Source organism: Spermophilus citellus, assembly GCF_964194105.1.
Source record: "Spermophilus citellus genome assembly, chromosome: 1".
NCBI classification, from domain to species: Eukaryota; Metazoa; Chordata; class Mammalia; order Rodentia; family Sciuridae; genus Spermophilus; species Spermophilus citellus.
In genome coordinates, this window is record NC_138182.1 from 118,859,754 (window position 1) to 118,885,530 (window position 25,777).

Genomic DNA, 25,777 nt, shown 5'->3' on the forward strand with positions numbered 1-25,777 from the left:
TTCTACTGATTTTGAAATTAGTTTGTTCTTTTCTAAAGACTTGAGTTGGAACATAAGCCTATTTATTTGGGAACTCCCTATTTTTTAAAGTAAGCACTTGATGCTCAAAAATTTTGCTTTAGAATTGTTCTTCTCTGTCCCAGAGATTTTGATCTATTGTATCTATGTTCTCATTTGTTTCTGAGAATTTCTCAATTTTTTATCATTTCTTTTATGATCCATTCTTCATTTTAAAAGAGTAGTGTTCAATCTCCATGTGTTTATGTGGTTCATTTGGTTTATAGCAATATTTGGGTCAGAAATATTGTTATTGATCTTATATTTGGCCGGTGGCTATGTTTTGACTGATTATTCATCTGGAGTATCCATCTCTCCAGTTCTGTGTGTTGAAATGTTGTTGAGGCTCACATAGGGATAGATGTTTTGTGGAGTGACATTCCCTGTTATTTGGCTGAGTTGTGAGAATTTCCTGGCACCAGGATCTCTGCTCTGTGAGTCTGAAGTGTTTCAATCACTTGTCAGCCTCTCTTGGAGAAAGGGAGAGCCAAAGGTAGCATTAATGTTGGCAACCGTTGTATAAACTTAAGATAAATGTTTAACATTCGTAGCACCAATTGTCATTTGTATAGGAATGGAGGGGGTCATCATCTAACATCTGAACCAACAATAAAAACCTGAGCTAGATCAGGCATTAAACAGGGGCATCTACTACATCATTCACCATATTAACAATCACTACACAAGTAGGGGAGGAATTATACAAATTACTTAACTATATCAGAAAGTTGTCAAGTGAACGGAAAATAAACCATTGAGGCAAGAGAAAATCTAAAATATTTAAAAAGTGAGTGGAGGAAGACAAGAGAGAAGTAGCAGACAATGACTATAAGGATGGAGAAAAATTTAATAAAAAATTTAAAAAAAATTAGAACTGGGAATTTAGCTAATAGTGTAAGAGAGATTAAAGGGGTGCATTAATAAGGACAAAAACCAAGGTACAAACAAACACACAAATGTAAGATCAAAACCACTCAAACCCATGGATAAATTTTACCCAACTAAGTCAAATTAAGGCTACATGATAAATGAGTCAAGAACAAAGCAATTAAGTGAAAGTTAAGACTGTGGCTGCTGTCACTGCCACCACTGCTGCTGCCAGCCCACTGGCACCGACACCCAGAGGCCTGCGGGCAGGTGCGGGCAGGTTGATTCCATGCAGCAGCTCCATCTTGGGACGCGTCACGGTCTGGGGGAAGAGGGCCCAGGAGGTTTGCTGCCACTGCCATCTTGGGGTGGACCCGCCTTTGCCTGTGGGGATGCAGATCCCGCTATGGCTGAGGTCGGGCTCGCCCCTCGCTGCCCTTGTTTCTCGAAGGTTACAGGACCGTCCACGTTCACCGGTGCAGGTCCCAACTACCACTGTACCTTGACCCGGTTTCGGTCAGCAGCTGTCCTGCCCTCAGCACTGTGCTGCACAGGCAAAGAGACAGTCGTGTCCTTTTGATCTTTTTGCTGTATAAGTTCTTTGGTCACATTTTAGAATTACAGTTGGGTCAGCTTTTAAAACTTTAATGTCTGTGTGTATGGGTTTACTCATTTCATGTATTTTTTCTCCCTGGGTGGGGCTGAAGGCCACCGCTCTAGTTCCAGTCTCTGATGCTCACCGAGTGGACCCTCTGTGTGGTTAAGGAAGGAGTGGGAGGTGGCCTCATCATACAGCCCCTCCCGTCCCTCCCAGGGCCTGGGGTTTGGGTCTGGAGAGCTCTGGCCTCTCCTGGATCAGCACAGGGAGTCCACAGCAGCTGGCCCAAGTTGCCCCTCCGGGCGTGATCATGCGCGGCACAGGCTCGGGGGCCTACGTGCTCTGGTGAGGTCCCTGTAATGCTCAAGCAACAGCATAATACGGGAGTGAGCGCAATGCAGGACGTGATCTTCCTCTCCTTGCTCCAGAGAGGGTTCCATGGGTGCTACCTGGATACTACGGAGGCTCTGGTCCGGGTAAAACGCCTAGGTGACAGGATCTGGGTTCATACCAGCAAAGGTAACAGGAAAGAACTTATTTAGTCAACCAAAGAGGCTAGGGATCCCAATTATCTTCTGTGGGGAAGGCCAGCCAACTCCTCCTCCGCTGGAGTAGCTGGAAACACGCAGAAAAGCCAGGTTTCTACTCCTAATAATGATTACACTGACAGGAAGACGTGTACACCACACATTTACAACATTATTCCTTGTCAATAACATTACACTTAAAAAATTGAAAAAAAAAAAAAAAAAGCAGGAACCCCTGGAACATGCCTCTGCGACACACAGGCTGTACATGGAGACACAACTCAGTGCCAGGCCCCACAATGCAAGGTCAGCTCAAGTGGCTGCTCTGAAGTGCCCCACCTGAGTTACCACCCAGACAACTGGAATTCAGCCAACTGGCAGGACAGGTTTGAAGACTTGGACTGGGAGACCTGGGTAAGGTAAGTGCTGGGAGCCACAGCAAAGCTCAAGAAGCAGCTCAGCAACAGCCATTGGTCTGAACCAGGGGCATTTGCAGGACCTGAATCTGATCAGGGAGCCAGAGAAGACCCCTCAAGGGGCTACTGGAAAAGAGGTCATAGGCATGCCACCGTGTACACACCCACCCATCTGCTTCAGTGGACTTAAAGATAGCTCAGATGGAGGGTCACTCTCAGATGGTGCTAGGAGGGTTGAAGGGCAGAACTCCTGCTATTTACAATTCCACAGGGCAAAGGGCAGTCAGGAAGGCCATGCTGATTGCTCCTGGGGTCTGGAAAGAGGCAGCTAGGGCTGTGGGAAGTGGATTATGCCCCAGTAGGCAATATGGCTTCAGCCCAGGGCTGCTAATGTGGTTTCCTGTGCTCTGGGGCAGAGGGCTGTTCCTGGCTGCTGCTGCCTGGCCCTGGGATGATTAGAGCTGGTGCAGTAGCCAGGAGTGTGAAGTCCAGGTGGAAAGAGTGGTCATCGTAAGAGATTCAAGGAAGGGAACTGACAGTGCCTCATTACTATAAAAAACACCAGTGTATACCATGGAGGAATACCACAACACACCTTGAAGTTTCCCTGAAATCAAAAATTCTAAAATCTCCAAGCACTGATGAAGGCTGGACAATGGAAATTCTCATAAGTAAGCTGGTCACCCTCTCTGGAACTGTGAGGTTGTCTGGGAGATTCAGGTGTGCTCACATGGGGTGCACACCAGGTTGCTCCCAACACACCTTTTAAATTAGCCCCAAACTGAAACAGTCACACTTGTCCATTGTTGGTGGGACTGCAGACCAGTACGACTCTCTGGGAAGCAATATGAAAATGCCTCAAAAAAATTGGGATGGACCCACAATAAGACCAGCTATCCCACTCCTAGGTATTTCCCCAAAAGAACTCAAATCAGCATACTACAGCAATGCAGCCAATTCACAGTAACCAAATGATGAGATCAACCCAGATGCCCATCAATGCATGAATGGATTAATAAAGAAATATATATATATATATATATATATATATATATATATATATATATATATATATATGATGGAGTTTTACTCAGCTGCAAAGAAAAACAAAATCATGGCATTAGCTGGTAAATGGAAGGAAATGGGGAACATCATGCCAAGTGAAATAGGCCAGATTCAGAAAATCAAGGGTCAAGTTTTTTCTCTTCTATGCAGAAGCTAGGCCAACCTAAAGAAAAGGAGAAGGGAAGGGTAGCACATCACAGAGACAAGGGGAAGATCAGTCATGCACAAGAAGGGGAGCCAGAGGCAGAACACAGGGCCAGGAAGGGCAGGAAATGTGGAATGGATATTCACTCATTCAGTGAATATATAAACACATGTTATGTGTGCAATGTGTGTATACAAATACAGCACAGGGATCCACCTTTATGTGTAAGTAAAAAGAACCAATTGAATATAAATAAATAGAAAAGCCAAGTCCAGCAGAGCAGAGGAAGGAAAGTGAGGTAGGGAAGGGGAAAAAGAGGGCAGGGGAGAGGTGAACTGAAATCAAATTCCATGCATTTCTGATTTTCTTAGGATGAACCCAGCTACTAAATATAACTATAAAACTCTAAAAAAAAAATAGCGTCAAACCGAAACCTCCCAAATTGTTGAAAAAAAGTAAATAAATTTTTACATATTTATGTGAAATTCTACAATGTTAAAAGAGAAGAGTCTTCAGGTACCAACAGTAGGTTCAAGGACACATCTTACAACTAAAATATTGAGTGAAATTAATCTCTCACAGAGGAATACACATTTCCTAAAAGTTTATTTTAAGGAATGCATAAGTGTTAGTCAGCTTTTGAGTCATTGTGACCAAAATACCAGAGAAAAACAACTCAGGGAAGGAAAGTTCATCTGGGGCTCACAGTTTCAGAGGTCTCAGTCCACAGACAGCAGCCTCCATTGCTCTGAGACTAAGGTGAGGCAGCACTATTTGGGGGAAAGGCCCAGAGGAGGAAAGCTGCTCGGCTCAGGGGAGGTCAGGAGGCAGAGAGGGACATGGGCACACACATCCTTGCAGGGCATGCCCAGGGACCATCCATCCCCACTGCTACACCTACCATCACATCAGTCCAGTCAAACTAAGATGGAGGGCTAGGTTACATCTCTCACAATCCAATCATCTTACCTCTGAATATTTCTGCATTAACAGGAGCTTTGGGGGACACCTCACATCCCCATGGTAACAGCATATTTGCTGCATAAAAACGGGGAAAAATGGGAATATTGAATATATCAACTCAAGAAACACATTCATGAAATAAGTGTCTGATTTAACATATCTTTTTAGAATTGCACATTTTTTTCATACTTTTCAGGATCTATGTCATTTATAAAACTAAAGAAGTCCTTATATTTGATTATTTCTGGAAATAATCACAAGGTTATATAATGACAGTGATTGGGCCTGGTCATGAAGTTCTCATTTCTGGTGCCTGAGGGTTTGAACTTCTCCTGCTTGTTTAGGGAGTTTTCTTTTACTGCATGTGTAGGAAGTAAAGGATGTGTCCCCCTAGGTGCCAAGAAACTCAAATCTCAGCACTCTGGTCCTGCCCACAGCTGCTAGGGGATGGCCATGCTCATGCAGTGGTGGCTTCTCCTGGATGTCTAGGGGGGTGAAGTGCCCTGCCATCACTGATGGAGAGCCACCTTGTTTACAGCCACCTCCCAGGGAAGGGTCCCGAGTTTCCTACAGCCCCTAGCTGTGCCAGATGTGCATCTGAGAACTCAGAGGTGGGAGCAACCTGAGGGCTGCCAGGTGAAGGAAGCACACCAGACAGCGGTGGCTGAGCAGGGCAGCAGTGAAGCAGGTTTGAGAAAAGGATTAATTACAGGAAAACTTCTGATGATTTCAACCTTCTTGAGTTTATTCCCCTCTGCTCTCAGCATAAGAACATGGCAAACCTTGTTCAACCCAATGAAAACAAAAAGTAAGAAGAAGATCTCTCTCCCCCCCCCTTTTTTTTTCAGTATTTTGAAGTAATTGAAACTTATTAGTTGAAGTCTTCCTTCATATCCTAAATTCAAGAGCATGAAATGTCACCAGGCACGTGTTCATGTGTAATCTCAATGAATCGGGAGGCTGAAGTAAGAAGATCACAGATTCAGGGCCAGCCTCAGCTGCTTAATGAGGTCCTCTCTCAAAATAAAAAGGGTGGAGTTTAGCTCAGTGGTAGATCACTCGTGGTTCAATTCCCAGTACAAAGTAAAAAAAAAGAGTGGTCAAAATCTTGATGAGTTAAACTCATTTCAACACATTCCTTTATTCCATGATTTTTAAATTATAAGTGACTCCATAGAGTCACTTATAATTTTGTAGTGACTAGCAATGAAAGCATTTAATAAATTCCAAAACACTTGTCATTTTTATAATGTTTATATTTAGAAAAAAATCTGCTTGCAATTTTGATATTTATCTCCAATTTATCTTCATGCTTCTCTGAACATCTTTTTTAATTCTAATTTATTTTGTCAGTGATCAGCTCAGTGGTGGATATCCTCTAATATTGCATCATTGGACCTCATCTCTTCCACCATCTTCTCTTTCTGTTAGTTGATTAGGTGTCCACAAGATCAGCTGCCTAAAATGTGCTCATAAATTCTGACAAACATCCAAAATTTATGTCTTCTCCTGCAAAACTCAGATCTAAAACCTTAGGCACTCAGGTCACTCCTTAGGCACCTGTAAAATACATATATTCTTACTTTCCCAGAAATTCTATTTTGCTCAAATATTTGTCTCTTCATTTATTCACCCAAACAAAATGGAGTTGCTGATACTGTAAGTCACACCTCATGGACTTAATATTTGCAATACAGCATGAGGAACACACCTGTAGTCCTGGATCTCTTGGAATGATTCATTTAGCTAGAGGGAAGCATAATTCAGACAATAAGAAATGTTATTAGTGTTCTGTAGCCAAGAACTGTGCATGACTTTGGTGGAGGCAGGTTCCATTCCCCTAGCTGTGAAGATGGTGATGTTTGCAGAAGAGACTGTGAAACTCAGGGCATGGAAATACACAGGCTCGGGATTGAATGTAGCTTGAATACCCCACAAGGAGGGAATCTGAGGTACATCATAATCTGAGAATCACTTGGCCTCCACTGTGAACCCAAGCCCAACAGAGGTGCAGCACAAAAGGGAGGGTGAGGAGTTGAGGTTTCCTCCCCGTCAGGTCCTGGGGGGACCCTTGGGGAGCACTTGCCCTTCTATTGGTGAAGTCTGGTGGAAGCTCCTTCCTGTCTTTCTATGTCACTGCATAATTGTACTTTCCCACCAAAGTGCACAAGGGCTCTAATTTCCCCTCCTCTTCCTGATACTGGCTACCCATGTACTGTTATTTTCACATCTAACTGTTTAACTCTAGACTAATTTATACACTCTTAGGACAGTGAATCAAAATATGGACTAAGCATTCAGGAGGTGCTAGCAATTACTTTTTAAAATAATGTTTTAGGCCAGGTGTGATGGTACACTCCAGCTACAGGAGACTGAACAGGAGAATCACAAGTTCAAAGCCAGCCTCAGCCATTAAGTGAGGCCCTAAACAACTTAGTTAGACCTCATCCCAAAATAAAAAAAAATAAAATTGACTGGGGTCAAAGCTCATTGGTTAAGTACTCCTGGATTCAAATGCCAGCACCACAAAATAGGGGGGAAAATTTTAATGATGTATGTTAGGTAGCTTCAAATTTTGTAATTTTTTAAAAATTATTTTTTTTATTCTAATTTGTTATATATGACAGCAGAATGCATTACAATTCATATCATACATCTAGAGCACAGTCTTTCATATCTTTGGTTGTACACAAAGTAGAGTCACACCATTCATGTCTTCATACATGTACTTAGGGTAATGATGACCATCTCATTCCACCTTCTTTCCTACCTCCATACCCCCTCCACTCTCCTCCCTCCCCTTTGCTCCACCTAAAGTTTGTCTAATCCTCCCATGATCCCTCACAACCCCACTGTGAATCAGCCTCCTTATATCAGAGAAAACATTTGGCATTTGGGTTTTGGGGATTGGCTAACTTCATTTAGCATTATCTTCTCTAACTCCGTCCATTTACCTGCAAATGCCATGATTTTGTTCCTCTTTAATGCTGAAAGAGTTATTCCATTGAGTATACATATCACATTTTCTTTATCCATTCAGCAACTGAAGGGTACCTAGGTTGGTTCTACAGTTTAGCTATTGTGAATTGAGCTGCTATAAACATTGATGTGGCTGTGTCCCTGTAGTATGCTGTTTTTAAGTCCTTTGGGTATAAACCGAGGAGTGTGATAGCTGGATCAAATGGTGGCTCCATTCCCAGCTTTCCATGTATTCTCCATAATGCTTTTCATGTTGGCTGCACCAGTCTGTAGCCCCACCAGCAATGTATGAGTGCGCCTTTTTCCCCACATCCTTGCCAACTCTTATTGTTGTTTGTCTTCATATTAGCTGCCATTCTGACTGGAGTGCGATGAAATCTTACAGTAGTTTTTATTTGCATTTCTCTAATTGCTAGAGATGTTGAACATTTTTTCATATATTTGTTGATTGATTGTGTATCATTTTCTGAGAAGTGTCTGTTCAGTTCCTTCACCCATTTACTGACTGGGTAATTTTTTTTTTAATGTTAAGATTTTTGAGTCCTTTATATATCCTAAGATTAGTGCTGCATTTGATGTGCTTGTGGTAAAGATTTGCTCCCATTCTGTAAGTTCTCCATTCACCTCACTGATTGTTTCTTTTGCTGAGAAGAAGCTTTTTAGTTTGAATCTATCCCATTTATTGATTCTTGGTTTTAATTATTATGCTATAGGACTCTTATTAAGGAAGTTGGAGCCTAATCTGACATGATTGAGATTTAGGCCTATTTTTTCTTCAAATAAGTGTAATGTCTCTGGTTTAATTCCTTGGTCCTTGATCCACTTTGAGTTGAGTTTTGTGCATGGCAAGAGATAGGGGTTTAATTGCATTTTGTTGCATGTGGATTTTCAGTTTTCCCAGCATCATTTGTTGAAGAGGCTATCTTTTCTCCAATGTATGTTTTTGGCACCTTTGTCTAATATGAGATAACTGTATTTATGTGGGTTAGTCTCTGTGTCCTCTCTTCTGTACCATTGGTCTACAGGTCTATTTTGGTGCCAATGTAATGATGTTTTTGTTACTATTGCTCTGTAGTGCAGTTTAAAGTCTGGTATAGTGATGCCACCTGCTTCACTCTTCCTGCTAAGATTGTTTTAGCTATTCTGGGTCTCTTATTTTTTCAGATAAATTTCATGACTTTTATTTCTATTTCTATGAGGAATGTCATTGGGATTTTGATTGGAATTGCATTAAATTTATATAGTGCTTTTGGTGGTATGGTAATTTTAACAATATTAATTCTGCAAAGCAAGAGCAAAATAGATCTTTCCATCTTCTAAAGTCTTCTTCAATTTCTTTCTTTAGTGCTCTATGGTTTTCACTATAGAGGTCTTTCATCTCTTCTGTTAAATTGATTCCCAGGTATTTTTTTAGGCTATTGTAAATGGGGGAGTTTTCCTCATTTCCCTTTTAGAGGACTTGACACTGATGTACAGAAATGCCTTTGATTTATGGGTATTGATTTTATATCCTGCTACTTTGCTGAATTTATTTATTCATATTTTGTAATTTTTAATATTTTAAAGTTAGTTTTTTCTTTTATTGCTTATGTAAAATAGTTATCATAACTCATGGTAATGGTGCCACCTATTTCATATGGTTATCATAAGTTTACAACTAACATCCTTACTATTTTGGGAGATTACTAGTGCATATTATTTACTATGGGTGCTAATAGCTAGTAGATAGTACTTACTAAAGGTTGGCTAAGGCGATAAGGTCTAAGAGGGTGAAAATCTACCTCCTGCCCTGATGGTGGAGGGACAGTATTCTGCAGTTAGTGGAGCCAGCCTTGACCCACTGATGATTTCTCTGGAGGTCCCTGTGTTTCTCATGGAGGTTGTGTTTGCAAGTTCACCTGTTCAATTTGGAAAACTTTTTCTTTTCTTTTAATTACAGAGTTTTTCTTTTTGGTTGCATAAATTGATCTCTGGAGACCACCGTTCCACTCGAAGCCCTGCCTCTAGGGAAGCCACCCACTGTGCCAAACCTTGGCTTCCCTCCTGCTTTCCAGCTCCAATAACCTGAAGACGAACAAGATCACAGACTTCACATCAGTTCTTCCCAGAGGCAAGTGGAGAAGGCACACCACCCCCAGGCGACTCACTTGCACACACACACACACACACATACACACACACACACAGTTGTAATCTCCATAAATTTGTTTTGAGACTGTCTGAAAAAGGAAATAACCTTTAGAAGCATTCCCACTGTGGACCATACCCAAGTCATGCACTTAAAAGTAAAGAGAACTGGAGGCAATGCCCTCAAGCACTCACAAACTTCTGATACACTGTAGAGGGTGAGTAGATGTTCTTTGTTCCCATTTCCTCTTTATATTCTCTCTATGGCTGTGACTCTCCGGCTCTTTTCCATCTGCTTTCACTTATTGAGGAACCCATGCAGAGTCTTCTGATTGACTAGATGGAGCCCCATTACCTCTCCACCTGTTCTGCCAGACCCTGCTGTACATCATGGCACACAGTGATTGCTCACAGTTAAGCCAGCTCTATGGGGACCACAGGAGGAGCTCTTTCTAGTGACATCCTGTAATCAAATGTTGCTTTGCACTTCTCCATCAGCCATTCACATGTCCTCTGTCATGATCACAGGAATGAAATTGATTGCAGTTTTTTTCACCACATCACCTTACTGACATGTTCAGTGCTTATTAATTAAAATATTGAACTCAGATTAATGTATTTGGAAAGGTCATTATAAAGGATTATAGTACAAACCTCCATTTTAAACCAAATCCTTTTTCTTCCTCATATCCTGAAATGAGAAAGGATATGAGGAAGAGAAATTCCTATAAGAAATTTATCTGCACATCTACTTGCTTTCCAGTGTGCTATAAATATGTAATAATAAAAGTGAATTAAAGAACAAACTAATAAATATTGTGTCATACAAGCATCCAAACCTAAAACCTAATTAGATACAAAAGCTTATCTTGTTTGCAGCACGGGCCTTTGTGATAAAATTTTCCACTAGCCTCTAACACACTCATCCATCACTCTATGGAAAAGTAGCAATAAAAATATCCACTCTCCTAAAGTCAGCTTTGTCAAAGCCTGTCAGTATCAATTTTTTGTTTGTATTGCAATTTGGGATTTGAAATCATGCCTCATTTCAAACTTCTACTCATAAGAGTGGATAACTTCAGTTGATTACCTTGATAACATAACATAAATATTTCTAAGTGACAACTTAACACATACAAAACTGTCTGTAACAGGTTCCTGTTTTCTCTGTACTTCTGGCCCTTGATTTCTGAACAACTGCATAATCTTAGGTTCTTGCTGTTACTCATAAGAAAAGCAAAATCCCAGAGGTTCAACTCCTCTACCTCTCTTCCTGAACATTTGCTTTATCTGTCTGAATTCCAAGATAAGAATAAGCAACAGTGCTATTTTTAAAAGTTGTATTTTGCGATCTTTTCCCTTACTTCTGAATGCTCTATTAACATTTAATGCACAATGACATCAGATTCCATGGGGAGTTGGCACAAGGCTGACTTTAACTATTTTAGTGGCCAATTTGACAGTGTTGGTTGGTGCTCAGGGGTCATCAACCTATTATGTGATTGTGTATAGTTGTGTTTCTTCAATATTTTTCTTTCTCATTGGTAATAAAATAACTTTAAAAGACACTTTGTATCTATGCACTAATGTAGAGTTGGTCTTGATTGCAGCTGTGCCTGTCAGCACTGTAAATGAATACTTGGCCTCTGAGAGGGTGAGGGGCACTACAGTATGTCCATGCAGTTGTCCACAGGTCTTGAGAGCCGCTGGATTTCCCATCACAAGTGGTTCACAGCTTTCCTAAGGAGAGGTGGAAGTTGTCATAAAGTCCTTAAGACTCATTCCTATTAGGAGGGCGTCTCAGTTCTGAGCTCTCTTATCTTCCCTGGCTCATCTCAGGGCCTATTTGAACACTGGAAAATAATCATTTGCTTTCATTATGATTCCCTCCATAAAAACAAAAGGGGCTTAATCCATGTAGATAGGATGGGTGCCTCCAGGGCGAGATGCAAGGAATGGCAGGAACCCCTCTTTCCTTCACTACAGGTGGAAGTGGAAGCTGCATGGATGGGAGCAACCTGACCAGGGTCACTGAGTTCATCCTGCTTGGGTTTCAGAATGAGAAACCCGTGAACATTCTTCTTTTCTCTGTGTTCCTGCTCATGTACCTGACATCTCTGGTCGGCAACACTCTGATCATCCTTCTAGTGTGCTGTGACCGTCGCCTGCACTCACCCATGTACTTCTTCGTAGCCAACCTCTCCTTCCTCGAGGTGGCTATCACCTCCACCGTGGTGCCTGAGATGCTGGCCAACACTTTCTCCCTCACCAAAGCCATCTCCTTTGTGGGCTGCCTCACGCAGTCTTTCTTCTACTTCCTCTTGGGGTCCACCGAGTTCTTCCTCCTGGCGGTCATGTCCTTTGATCGGTACGTCGCCATCTGCAACCCACTGCGGTACGCGCTCATCATGAACAGACAGATGTGCTCGGCGCTGCTCCTGGGGTCTTACGTGGGCGCCTTTCTGTCCATCCTGGCGCCATCAGTTTTAACGGCCCCCCTGCCCTTCTGCGGCCCCAACGTGGTAAACCACTTCTTCTGCGACAGCGCCCCGGTGCTGAAGCTGGTCTGCGCGGACACCTCTCTGGCAGAGCTGGCGGACTTCGCCTCCTCGGCGGTGCTGCTCCTGGGCTCCCTGCTCCTGACTGGCGTGTCCTACACCTGCATCATCATCACAGTGCTCGGGATGCCCTCGGCGCAGGGCCGGCGCAAGGCCTTTTCCACCTGCGCCTCGCACATCACGGTGGTAACGCTGTACTATGGCAGCTCCATCTTCATCTATGTGCGCCCGCGGAAGGGCGGCGTGATGGACGTGAACAAGTTCGCCACCGTGCTGAACACCATCGTGACGCCCATGCTGAACCCCTTCATATACAGTCTGCGCAACGAGAAAGTGAAAGGCTCGCTCAGAGACGCCCTGGCGAAATGCCCTAGCAGACTCAGGACAACCATGTGCCCAAGGTGACACTTCCGCAAAGGTGCCCTCAGGACGGGCTGCAAAAGCATTTGTCTTCTAACTGCACAGAGTTAATTTTCCGTGTGAGGGGTTAATAACCTCTTAATGCCCGTCAGACTCTCCAACAGAGGCTGACAGATGAGAAATAAGACACGTGCTGCATTTGTCAGGCATGTTGTAGCTTGTGACAAAAGAAACCGCAAAGCTACAGCGTCTGCATTTGGTGGGTTCCCTTGCTCCTCTTTGCTCCTTGAGGATCTAACTGGTTCCTCCCCGTGAACTGGGGATGCTCTGCGCTTCTCCGATTTTGAAAGTCTGATTCTCCTCTTCTAATCGGAAAAGTGAGTCCTAATAATCTTCCTCGTGTTCCCGGTCTTCCCAGCAGCATCTGCTCAATTGCCAGCAAGCTTCTAGGGCACATCTGGAACACTCTCCTAGAGTTCAATCACGGCTGGCCAGCGGAAGGGAGCTAGAGTTCCCCCAGTATAACATATGGAAGTCACCGTTTTATTCCGCTATGTTGTCATGAGAAAAACCTGGGAATATGATTAGTGATGAAGTTAGTGGGCATGAACTTCGGAAGAAAAGCTTCTCTAGAGCAGCTGGCCAGCTTGCAGATGGGGATGATGGCAGTCAGGCAGCTTCTGGCAACAGCTCCCTCCCCTTCACTGTCCCCAGATAAGGTGGCTATCCACGTTTCCCGGGGAATTGCATGTCCCGGACCTCCCATATCAAACAATACTTTCCTTTACTTGAAATTGTATTGCATCCCCTATTGCGATTGGTTGGTAAACTTCATTGCCTATGATACAGAATTTACAGAATAGGTCATTCCTGTGGCTGTTTTACTTATATTTCTGTTGCTAGTTGTCTTGGTATGCCTCCATTAGTTGAGGAAAATGGGAGAGATTAAATAATATAATTTAAATAGTTTCTGATTTGTTAATGCAACTGAAACAATTCTTTTTATTTTTATTTATTTTAATTATTTTTTTTTTATTTTTTTGAACTAGGGCACTTGACCACTGACCACATCCCCAGCCCTATTTTGTATTTTATTTAGAGAGAGGGTCTCACTGGGTTGCTTAATGCATTGACGTTGCTGAGGCTGACTTTGAATGTGCGATCCTTCTGTCTCAGCCTCCTGAGCTGCTGGAATTACAGGTGTGTGCCAGCATGCCCTGCAGCATCTGAAACAATTCTTGTAAGTTAGATTTATTTGTGAAATATCTTCTGTAAATGCATACTTTTGTATTACTCACATGTGGGTGTAACAATGTTCTGGGGAGAATTTGAAAGTGTTCAAAAATGTGTTAAAAAGTTCACAAATTTTTTTTTAAATTTTCCCTTTTCCTGAAACTTTCAAATAAAACTCAAAAGCATGCCAAAGTAAGATCACCATATAACTTCTTCAAGATTGAAGATAAGTTCAGCTATTTGTCAACAGGATAATAAAATTGTCTAGATGAAAAATATCTAGAATACCTTATTCTAACTTCTTACATGGTGAAGATAAGAAGGGAGGTCTGAGGCCACAGCGTAAGCAAGGCAGGGGCTGCATGGAGCTCAGAGATTCAGTCATTATTTCTCAAGCTTATTATGTATTTTTATCCTGTTAAGTGCAAGGTTACTCAGAGTTAATGAGAGCCAGTGTAGACAACCTAGGTAAATATGAAAAGAACATGGGGAAGAGAGATAAACAATAACACAAGACAATAAATGGTTTATTTGTCAATAACCTTACCACATTTTTTGCACATAGACTCACATGAAGGTTCTAAATTAATTTTTTATACAAAAACTGAGCCATACATGATCCATTCATGATAACTTTACTGGGGCAAAATTCACACAACATAAAATCTGTGTTTTCCCTGTTGCAGGGCACAGTCCAGTGGCCTTAGGTGCATTCACCTGTGGGCAGCTGTCCCCACGTTCCCTGTCCAGAGACATGCATCCTCTCAAAATGGAACTCCACGCCCCCTGGGACAGAAAGTCCTCAGCCCTTGCACCACCTGCCTCAGGGGATTTGTGCTCCCCCAGGCTCCTCCTGTAAAGATGCCTGTCCTCTTGCATCCAGGTCAGGTTACGTAGCATACAGTTCCAGGTTTATTGCTATTGCAGCACACATCAGAATTTCATTTCTTTTACAAGGCTAACTAATCTCTCTCTCTCTCTCTCTCTCTCTCTCTCTCACACACACACACACACACACACACACGCACACACACACACACGCACACACACACACATACACACACACACACTCCTTTGCTATCCTGCTCTCTGCCAATGGACTTAGATTCCCATAGTCGTTCTACCATTTGGTTAAAAGGAATAATGGTTCTATAGCCATTGGTTTACAAATATCTGTTTGATTTCAATTCCTTTAGGTATATACCAGTAGTTAAAATGACATGCCATAAGGTGATTCTATGTTTAATCTTCTAAAATTGATAGATATTTACATTTAATTTTTGAGGACCCTCATACTGTCATCACTAGCAATGCTCAGGGGCTTTAATTTATCCACATCCTGTGAACACTTGTTATTTTACAGTTTGGGGGCCTTTTGAATAACTGGCATCCTTTTGGATATGTAGTGGTGTCTCATTGAGCTTTGGATTTGCATTCCCTCAATAATGAGTGATGTGGAATAGGTTTTGATGTGTCTATTGGCCATCTGTATATCTTCTTGGGAGAAAGTCTGTTCAAGTCTTTTGCCCATTGTTGACTTGGGTAGCTATTCTTAGGTTGACTTGTTTTCTTTATTGTTGAGCTTTGCAGGTTCCTTACATTTTCTTAATATGACTTCCTTACCAGACATATGATTTGCAATAATTATTTCCACTCCACGAATTGCCTTTTCACCATGCTAATTGTGTCTGTTGATGCACAGTTTTTAATTTGGTGAAACACAATTTACTTCCTTTGTTCCTTCTGTTGCCTGCTATTTTGATCTTATATCAAGAAATCCTTGCCAAATCAATGTAATAAAGCATTTCCCCTAGGATTTTAACGAGTTTCATAGTTATACACGTGGAAGCTAAAAAAGTTGATTTCTTAAAGGAGAAAACAGAGTAGTGTTCATAGAGGATGGGTAGAGTGTATGTGTTCCTGGGTTCCTAGTGTGGTCCATGGTTACTCAGCTACTTCAGTGGGGGTGGGGGTGGGGGGTAGAGACGCAGTGTCAAAGCAACACAGGGATTCTGGGAGCTGGTGAGAGCTGGCAGGTGACAATCTCAGTTGACCTCCAGGCCAGCTCGTTTATTTTTGGAATGCATACAGCTGTTATAGGGTTCAGGTAGGGCATGCCTGCCAATCACACATAAGCACTTTAACATCTATAAGCCAATCATCTCATGCCTAATGTAACCGCACTATGAGGAAGCACTAAATCTTGCTGTCGTGATGGAAGGCAGTCTGGAAGGGTCTTTGACCCTATGGGAGGGGGGCTATGAGTTGGGGAGTTACATGCCCTGAAGCACTTGACACTCGGTTTCCTGACCTGGTAGTCTGGTAGCTTGACAATGCTGACCACAAGTGCTGAGGATGTGGATTCACAGATAGCTGGCTAGAGCAGGGCGCCCTATCCTGCTGGTGTTCCTGTCAGGTCTGTACTACCTACCATAGGTTTTCCTAGCACTCTGAGCTGCTTGTAGCTGCTAGCTGTGAACTGAAAGTTATTCCAACAGTAGAGCAGGGAGTAAAGTGGGGGCTAGGATAATTGGGACCCAAAATAGTTAGAAGGAATAAGTTCTATCATTCTATACTACTTCTCTATACTACTTAATAAATAACAACTTATTTATTAAGTATTTTTAAATGAACTAGAAGAGAATAGTTCAAAGATTATCAATACAAAGAAAGGATAAACATTTAAGGATAAGAAGCTAATTACCCTGATATATTACTCATTGTACACATGTAGTGAAATATCACAGTGTATCCCATAAATATGTACAATTAAAAATAAAATGTTCTTTTTGGAAAATAAGAGTTTCTAATTTTAGCTTGTGGTGAAAACAACCACAAATGTCTTGCTCCTGATCCCAATGGAAGAGGTTTCTGTCTTGCACCATTGAGTATTATGTTGACTGTGGATTTTCATATATGGCCCTTATTACAAGTTGAGGAAATTTCCTTCTATCCCAAGTTTTTTGAGTGTTTTTATCATGACAATGCACTGAGCATTGTGAAATTCACTCTTACGGGGTGCCCAGAACCAGGGCCCGGGCCTCTTAAGGATGTTTTTAATGACCTATTTGGTGCAGTGCTTGACATCACTGTCCTAATTGTTGGGCAGACTCCTCTCTTCCAAGTATTTCTCACCTTTAGTGAAATATTAACCACAGCCCATGCTGTTCTGTGAGGTTAGCAGGCTTCCTTCCAGCAGAAAAGAGCCTCATTTACTGGGTGCTTCACCCAGTCCTGTTTACTTTCTTTCTGGAGGCTCTGAGTTATTCCCTTGGCTGTCGCATCCTATGACCACTGTGTGGCCATTTGCAGCCCCTTTCAATACCCTGTAAAGAAGACCAGTTCCTTCTACCCACCTCCTCGTCCCCTCTGGAGTGGGTGGCTCTCTCCTCACCCTTCCATTTATCATCCTCAAGGCAGGGCTGCTGCTCTGTGGTCCAAGTTGACAGATCACTCTCTCTGTGGAAGTGCCGCTCTTCCCCTGGACTTGTGTGGACACTGGTTCCATGAGCCCCTGGGCTTCCTCAGCCCCTTGTCCCTCTCAGCAGGTCCTGGCATTCACAGAGGTTCCCAGGTCCACACCATCTCCACCATTCTGCAGGGGCGCTCGGGCTGAGGCCCAGGGCAGCCCATGGCAGCAGCACCTCTCTCTGCTCAGTGGTCTCTGTGGCTGTGGGACCCCAAGCTTTGCCTGAGTCATCCCCTCTCAGATGAGCAGCCTGTCATGGACAGGAAGCTCCAGGGTCATGCACCTCTCCCAAATCCCTTCACCTTCAGCCTATGCAATGAAACCGTGAAAGACCCACTGGATGACACTTGGCTAAGGCCAGATATCCTCCAGGGACGAGGCTAAGTGACAAGACCTTTGGGAGTGGACCTCAAAGTACAAGACCCTCAGCCCCACAGACAGCAAGTTAAGGATCTGTCACTACAGCTGGGAGAGGGTGGCTGTGTTGTGTTCCCATCGTCTACGCTCACAGTCATGGTGAGATTGTGTTTGAATATGAATTACTTTAAAATGACTAAAGATTAAAAAGCATTTTGATGGTCACAGGGACACTACAGAACTGCACATCATAGATTATCAATGTGTGGGGACAGCACGCTCTCTAAGATGGTCACAGTGATAGTTTGCAGTCACATTGCCTCCTGTTGAGTGTGGTGGTTTACTGAGTTGACATTATGCAGAAAAAGGAAGCACTCAGGTGTTCAGGAAGGAAGGACTCATGCCACACACACACACACACACACACACACAGAGGACACGGTCGAGGGTTCACTTAAAACAGAATCTGAACTCCCCGCGTCCCTTAGGAGCATCTGAGACACACCCACCTTCTGCTTCAGCTCGGCCACTATCCAGTGTGCCCTGCACCTCTTTCTTTCATCGCCCCACCCCAGAACAGCAAGCTCATGGATTGGGGGTGTGTGCACTCTCCACTCTGCCCTCCAGTAATCCTTCCTTACCTACAGCATCCTCCATTTCTCCAGGTATCCTCTCACCTGTTGCAACATTATGAAGTCTTTGCTCGACTTTGATCAAGGCCGGTACTTTGGCTATTCTTTATTTTACCCGGCTATAAGTCATAATGCTTATCACTGCATGGTAATGTGTTGTGATGAACACATGGACAGGTGAGGTGTCTTTGCCCCTTCAGATGTAAGTTTCATGAGCATCTTGTGTATAATTGGAACTTTGCCCTTGTTCCCTCTAATTTTGTCTGGAGATAATTTGATGCTCAAAAACTCAACTTTTAAAGGGAACAGGCAATAGTAACAACAACAAAAAAAAACAGTTATTTTTATCAATTTATACAGAATTAAGTCAATTTTTCTGCCTGTGATTCAAGTTTGTTAAAGGTTTGTTATGGAAGCCCACCCAGGAGCTTTATCTTGCCAGTGTTCTTTTTTTTAAAAAAAATATGTGTGTATATATATATATATATATATATATATATATATATATATATATGTTATAGGTGGTCACAATATCTTTATTTCATTTTTATGTGGTGCTGAGGATCAAACCCAGTGCCTCACACATGCTGGGCAAGCGCTCTCCCACTGAGCCACAACCCCAGCCCTTGCCAGTGTTCTTGCTTTGGAGAATGGCGTATGTCTGACCACAAAAGAGTTATCCACACTTAAGTAACATAACATTTCTTTGTTAATTGTATTACTTATATTTATTACATAATTGAATTTACCTAGGATTTTGCAAAATTTCTGTTCAGAAAATTTGTATGTCTTAAAATATGGCATTAACATATTAGTTTTAAATTTTTTGAATTTAAAATTCCAAATTAAGGTGTTCCTCTCAGAGAAGAAACAGAGTCAACACCTGGCACCATTAGTAGGAAATTAAAGTTGCATTAATGAGCTGTCTGCATCAAAAGTAAGAGGCACAATAATTAATTAGTTTTTATTTTTTACATGAAGTTAACTGGTTCCCTTTGGGATTCAGCTAAAACTTCGGCGGTTAATATATTTCCCTTAACTCACTGAAGTCTCTACTCCGATTTATAATGCCTAGAAAGCATCTTTCCTTCACTTCACTCTCATTTCCTTGCAGTGAATGCAGTATAAATTTTGGGGGGGGGGAGTAAGGAAGGGAATAGGAGGATGTGAATAGCTTCTAAGCTTGACTAAGAACGAGAAATGGGCTTTGCAGATTATTACAATGGTCCTCTCATTCTTTGCAACCTGAGTTCCACAGTGCTGAGAAGCACCTTGTGAAGAAGCGACAATTTCTAGCTAAGCTTAACTGTGAGGAGCCCCAGTGGCTGACAAAGCTGTGCTCTTCATGCCACCTCTTTAATAGGTGAATATCTGAAAATTTGATCCTTTTCAGGACAATTCATTTACAAAGTACCAGTACCAACTATGAATGAACATGTTGCCTAACATCTAAAAGCAGGCAAGTATGGAGACTCCTCTCCCCAAGCTCCTCCCTCCCCGTGGGCATCCTCCAGTTCCAGCTCTCCCTCTCTGGCTTCATCTGGGCCTCTGTTTCCCTTTTATCCTCCCCCACCGTGTGGCTTGGTGTCAAGTAGTCCTGCTCATTGTTTGATGAAGTCTGTGCAAAATGGAAAAACACTTAGAAGAGAGTAGATGGAAAAATCTAGAAATATGCTTCATAAAGAATCAAACAGGGAAGCGACAAAAGGGGGGATTTTAAGCAGGACAAAGAGAAAATAGTAGAAATAGAACTCAGTGGAGAAAAGAGTGACGTCTGAGTTTATGTGAATCTTGGGCTCCATGTTTTATGATTTCTGCACTGTTGTAATTCAAAATATTCTCAGAGCTGGGCAGAGTGAAACAAACTTGTAATCTCAGCAATTCAGGAGGCTGAGGCAGGAGGATCACAAGTTCAAGGCCAGCCTCAGCAACTTAGTGAGGTCCTAAGCAACTTAGGGAGACCCTGTCTCAAAATCCACATTACAAAAAAAAAAAAAAAAGAATCTCAGGAACAGGACTGGGAATGTACTCAGTAGTAGAGTACTTGACACTTGCCTAGCAGGAATGAGGTTATGGCTTGGATCCCCAGCACTGGGAGGGAAAAAAAAAATATCTCAGAAGCTCTGTTTGTTTCCCTTTGGTGCTATGCTGCATGGTAGCAGCAGCGGATATTGGCATATGTGTGTCTTAGAAGATGATCTGCACTTCATGTGACCAGTCCACAGCTTCTGTTTCAGCACAAGCAGGAACATGAAATTCATGTTTTCTTAAAGATTATAGGAAGTGTATTGCTGTAGATGTGGGCATATTTGGGAAACACAGTTTGGTGGAGCCAATCCCACATTGCTTAGAGTAATCAAGAGGCCTGGGTTTGAAATGACAGTATTATGTACTCGGAGATCATGACTAGAAATTCCTAGAAATTCAAAAGCTCCATTGTTTAGATAATTAACTATATTATTTTTACTAACACTAAGATGGTTGAAATAGACCAATTAGCTGTAGTATTCCACAAATATGAGATGATAATTTATTTTCCTTAGAGATCAGGAAGAAAAAAAACAAACCTTTTGTCATGATAAGGGAAAACTATTCTGTCATTTCTGTTTTTACTGTAGTTAGAGGAGAATGGAATTATTTTCAGCCTTCAAATTTTCAATGTGTGATATTGGACAAGTCACCTTATTTTATTGAACCTAAAACATTTGATTAGCAAAATATAGGGGTGCACTGGATACATGGAAAATAGTGAGTAGAGGTGGCTGAAGTGCTCAGCTTGAAACCTAAAGATCTGCCTTGCGTCATATATGTGATTAAAATAAATACCTAAGTAAAGTTCCACTTTGCCAGAAGGCAGGCCATGGGGTGAGAGTGCTGTGCTCTGAGTGTTCTGCTGTCCAAAAGAGATTTCACAAACGGTTGCCACTTCTGTTTAAAACGCACTGACTTTGGCAGTGGAGCCGAGTGCAGGGGGACTGGCTCGACCCCAGGGTTCCTTCCTCAGATGCTGCTTTCTCCTCCCTGCCACAGGCATTGGTCAGTGGCGGCCATGAGACTGGCCAAGGCCAGCGTAGTCTCTGAGCTGGTGCTTGTGGGCTTCTCCAATCACCCCCAGGCCGAGCTCCCCCTCTTCCTCCTGCTCTCTTTGGTCTATCTGACGTGCTGCTTCGGGAACACGGCGGTTGTCACCTTAGTGGTCCTCAATGTCTCTCTGCAGTCGCCCATGTACTTCTTCCTTTGTCACCTGGCTTTGCTGAACGTCCTCTTCAGCACGCTGGAGGTGCCCAAGATGCTCTTCAACTTCCTCACAAGCAGGAAGGTCATTTCCCACGCCTTCTGCCTTACTTAGACCTACCTCACCCTGTTCCTCGAGTGCACCGAGTGCTTCCTTCTGGCAGTGATGGCTCTGGACCACTACGTGGCCATCTGCCACCCGCTGCGATACCTGCTGCTCCTGAGCTGGCCCGCGTGATCGCGCTGGCGCTGGGCGCCTGGGCGCTGGGTTTTTTCGCTTCGGTGGTGCAGCTCTCCTGCATCATCTTCCCACTCTGCGGTCCCTACGTGGTGGATTACATTTTCTGTGAGCTGCCCATCCTTCTGCACCTGTTCTGTGCAGACACGACGCTGCAGGAAGCCATGATGGCGGTAGGGGGCGCTGGAACCGTGATGGTACCCTTCCTCCTAATTCTGCTCTCCTACCTTCGCATCCTGCTGGCTGTGATGAGGGTGGACTCCTCAGAGGGCAGGAAAAGAGCCTTCTCCACCTGCACCTCCCACCTGACTGTGGTGACCATTTACTACGGGACTGGGCTGATTAGGTACCTGAGGCCCAAGTCCCTTTACTCGGCGGAGGGGGACAAGCTCATCTCCTTGTTCTATGCAGTCATCAACCCCATGCTGAATCCTTTCATTTACAGCCTGAGAAACAAGGAGGTGCAGGGAGCCCTGGGGAGGGTGATAGGGAGATACCGTGCAGCGCGAAAGCCACAGGCTCTGCTCCTTAGACGTTAGCCACATGCCCACTTTCCTTCTCAGCATGCTCACATCCAAATTCCATCATGGAAATCCAGTCTGGCAGATTGCAGGTGAAGATCACCACTACATTTTTGCAAACCTTCCCTAGTGCTTCCAGCTCAATTTCTCCTCTGCAAATGGACATGCGTAGGTGTTCACGTAGAGAGTCATGGAGCATCGCTCTGCTGGTTCGGATGGCATACCCGTGAACCTCCCTCAGACTCCACCCTTGCATAGCATTTGATTCCTGTCTTCCGAAGCCTCAGGTCTCGCTGAGGTGTGCATTCCTGTTCCCCACAGCAGCTGCCTGATGGGGTCTCAATGTGAAGGTGAGTCTCAGCTCTTTCAGAAGCAAAAGAGTGGCAATGAAAATGGAGAAATCCATATTGTTTTCAACATCAAGAGATGGAAATATATTTAAAGCTATTAATGATCATTTTTAAAGGAGCATAGATTCTGTTAATTTTTATTTATCTAAATTTTTGCCCATTTTGAATAATTTTAGAAAACTATGTGTTTTCCTTAACTTTAAAATGAAAAGAAATTCTCTATTCAGTTTGTTCCCTATCGAAGTCAGCTCTCATAAATAAATAATAACAGTAATTCCATTAATTTACTTTTTATATACTTAAATAAATTGGCTACAATATAATAACAAGTGTGGAATTTCCAAGGGCTACATACTAATTTGTTAGTTACTAAGATTGCTGAATTTGGAGGCAGACTGCAGATTTAATTCCAAATCACAACAATTAATTGTTCTATGTTCTTTACAAATAACTTCTCTGTGCATGGATTTCTTACTTGAAAGCTCAGGAAATGTCATGTAAACTTATGATTTTGTACAGGTAGATGAACATTGTCCCTTTAGACCCAATAACACTGATTTAGAACACCATGCAGTCTAGATCCTCTGCCATCTTCCATCTGCTAGTGAGAACAATGTCATACTGAAATTGTGATTGTACTTCCACTAAATAGACATCCTATTTATTTATTTATTTTGGTACTGGGGATTGAACCCAGGGGCATTGAGCCAGATCCCCAGCCCTATTTATTTATTTACTTATTTATTTTTATTTTGAGACAGGGTCTTGCTAAGTTGCTTAAGGCCTTGCTAATTGCTAGGGCTGCTGTTGGACTTCAGTTCTTCCTCCCTCAATCTCCCCAGCTGCTGGGATTACAGGCCTGTGCTATACACCTAGCTTACATAGACATCATTTTAGATGGACTTTACTGACCACTGTTGGGAGCTGATGTTCCTGTTGAAGTGGATATTGTTTTCTAGGGCCAGGTAGTGTACTAAAAAAAAAAAATGAGGCTCTAAATATAAGGTGACTAAATATAGGATCCAAAGAACTTAAAATGTGTCAGGTTAACCCATGCACATCTGTACCCTGGGGATAACTAGCTGATCATAACAGTTCATCCCTGTGGGAACAAGTGCATAGAGTACTGCATACCTGGCATCTATTAAGGGTGTCTGAGTGGCAGGCCACTCCCCCAAGCTTGGCCAGTTAGTGGCAAACGGAAGGCACAGCCCTGGGCGTTTGGCCTCCTGTTGCAGTCGCTGTGCTTGCTCCACAGCCGGCTCCTCCACTGGTCACTACAAGGACAGTTGGCTAGACATTGCATTGGTGGCTGCCTGAGATCTGCTTAGCTGCTTCCTGAGTATATATACATGGTAACTGCACAATAAAATTAGACCTGCTCCCTGATTGGTCTGTAAAGATCTTGATTAGCGACTCTGCAGCCACACTCTCCTCTACCTTGTTCCGTGGATCTCCTCGCTGAATGAGATAGAGCCCACACACATCCCTATTCAGATGGACATAGATTTCTTTTGAAGACATTTAATACTAAAATATCCAAGAATCTGGACTTGTTCCTCTGCCATAAATTTTAATATATTTTTATATGCAATGCCTCAAGAGAAAAAAGAAGCAAATATTAAGATGGAATGAGACAGTAGGTGCTTAATTGATACATCTATGCCTCCATTGCAACATTGTACAAACATGGTTTTGTGTGTCCCCAATTGTATGCTTTCATTTTACAGTAGCTATATGTGTATGGCTTTTGTTGAAAGCAACAATGTTTCTGTGGTGACCCAGAGCCTTGCCATCTTACTGACACAGTTGAACATGACCTCTTCTTGCTCTCAAGTGCATTGCCTAGCCAGTGAACAATCCTGAGGAAAAACACTGTGTATAAAATCAGAGGCCTATTAAATCCTGACTCAAACCAAAGTTAGTAAGCATTACTGTCTATTTTATTCATCTTGAATTTAATAACTGCATTACTCTTAATTCATTGCAAATTGATCATTTTTTAATAAAGTTTCCCAATTACTTACATTGTGCAAAGAAAAAAAGCAGAAATTTTGTATGAGACTGTGGTAGGGGGTAAATAAACCTAGAGTTGGGCTGGGGATATAGCTCAGTTGGTAGAGTGCTTGCCTTGCATGCACAAGGCCCTGAGTTCTAATCCCCAGCACCACACACACACACACAAACCAACCTAGAGTCAACAAACTCACAGTGAAAACATTGTGGCATTTCTGTTTGATATAATTATGTGTTAGGTGAAATGAATTTCACAAAGCACCAAATTAACTGTGAACTCATAGACTTGGTTTAATATAAACTAATAATAACCCTGACTGAAAGATCACATTTTAAGAGAGCCCATAATTATAGATTCCCATGTTTCATCTTAAATTCAATAGAATTAAATGTTTAGCTACTTCTAAATGAAAAATCCCAAGAGTGTGGATTCACCTATTTCTCAGTGATTCACTCTGCTCATTAGTTTTCTGGTTTCACATAAGAAACACAAAATACATCCATTTAATACTTGCATGATAATTTATGTTTAAAAACTTTGCAAAACTACCTGAATTTGACTAAATTTTGCACTTTATCCTGCAAAGACTTAATTAGTTCACTCTTCAGTTTTGATTAGACCAGACCCTGAAACTACATGAAAAGTAAACCTTAGATTGGTTACTGATGAGTGTGTGAAAACTGAAAAAATTTTGCAAATCAATCTGTTCCTGGAAAACAGACAAGAAGTGGGTAGAGGGAAAGGTGTGTTTATGGGAGGGTGGCACAGGGAGAAGTCAGTTCCCTGAGTGACTTGAGGTTCAAGGATGCTCTCAGTGCTTCCAGAATCTTAATGAGATCACAGCAGAAGGTGCTTCTTGATTTTGACTCATCATTCCCAACACATAAACGAAGATGACTTTTTAGGAGTCTAAATGGGATACCTGCAACTTTAAACAGAATCAATTTGACCAGTTGAGATGAGCTGAATAATCCAGTAAATTTGTTTATTTATTAATTACATTAAGAAAGTTAAAAGCCCATTAAATTTTTTTCTCTCTAGCATACAAAGAGGACAGATGTGTG

The 25,777-nt window shown here is 42.5% G+C and overlaps 1 protein-coding gene across 1 annotated transcript; it reads left to right on the forward strand.

Annotated features, from left to right (window-relative positions):
- Positions 1-1,917: 1,917 nt before the first annotated feature.
- Positions 1,918-22,364, forward strand: LOC308648844 (uncharacterized protein; the record flags this gene model as incomplete). The annotated part of the gene is given in 5 exon segments (XM_081293921.1): positions 1,918-2,041; positions 11,731-12,703; positions 21,384-21,699; positions 21,703-21,820; positions 21,823-22,364. Coding segments are annotated over 5 exon segments (2,073 nt in total).
- Between the last annotated feature and the right edge of the window lie 3,413 nt (positions 22,365-25,777).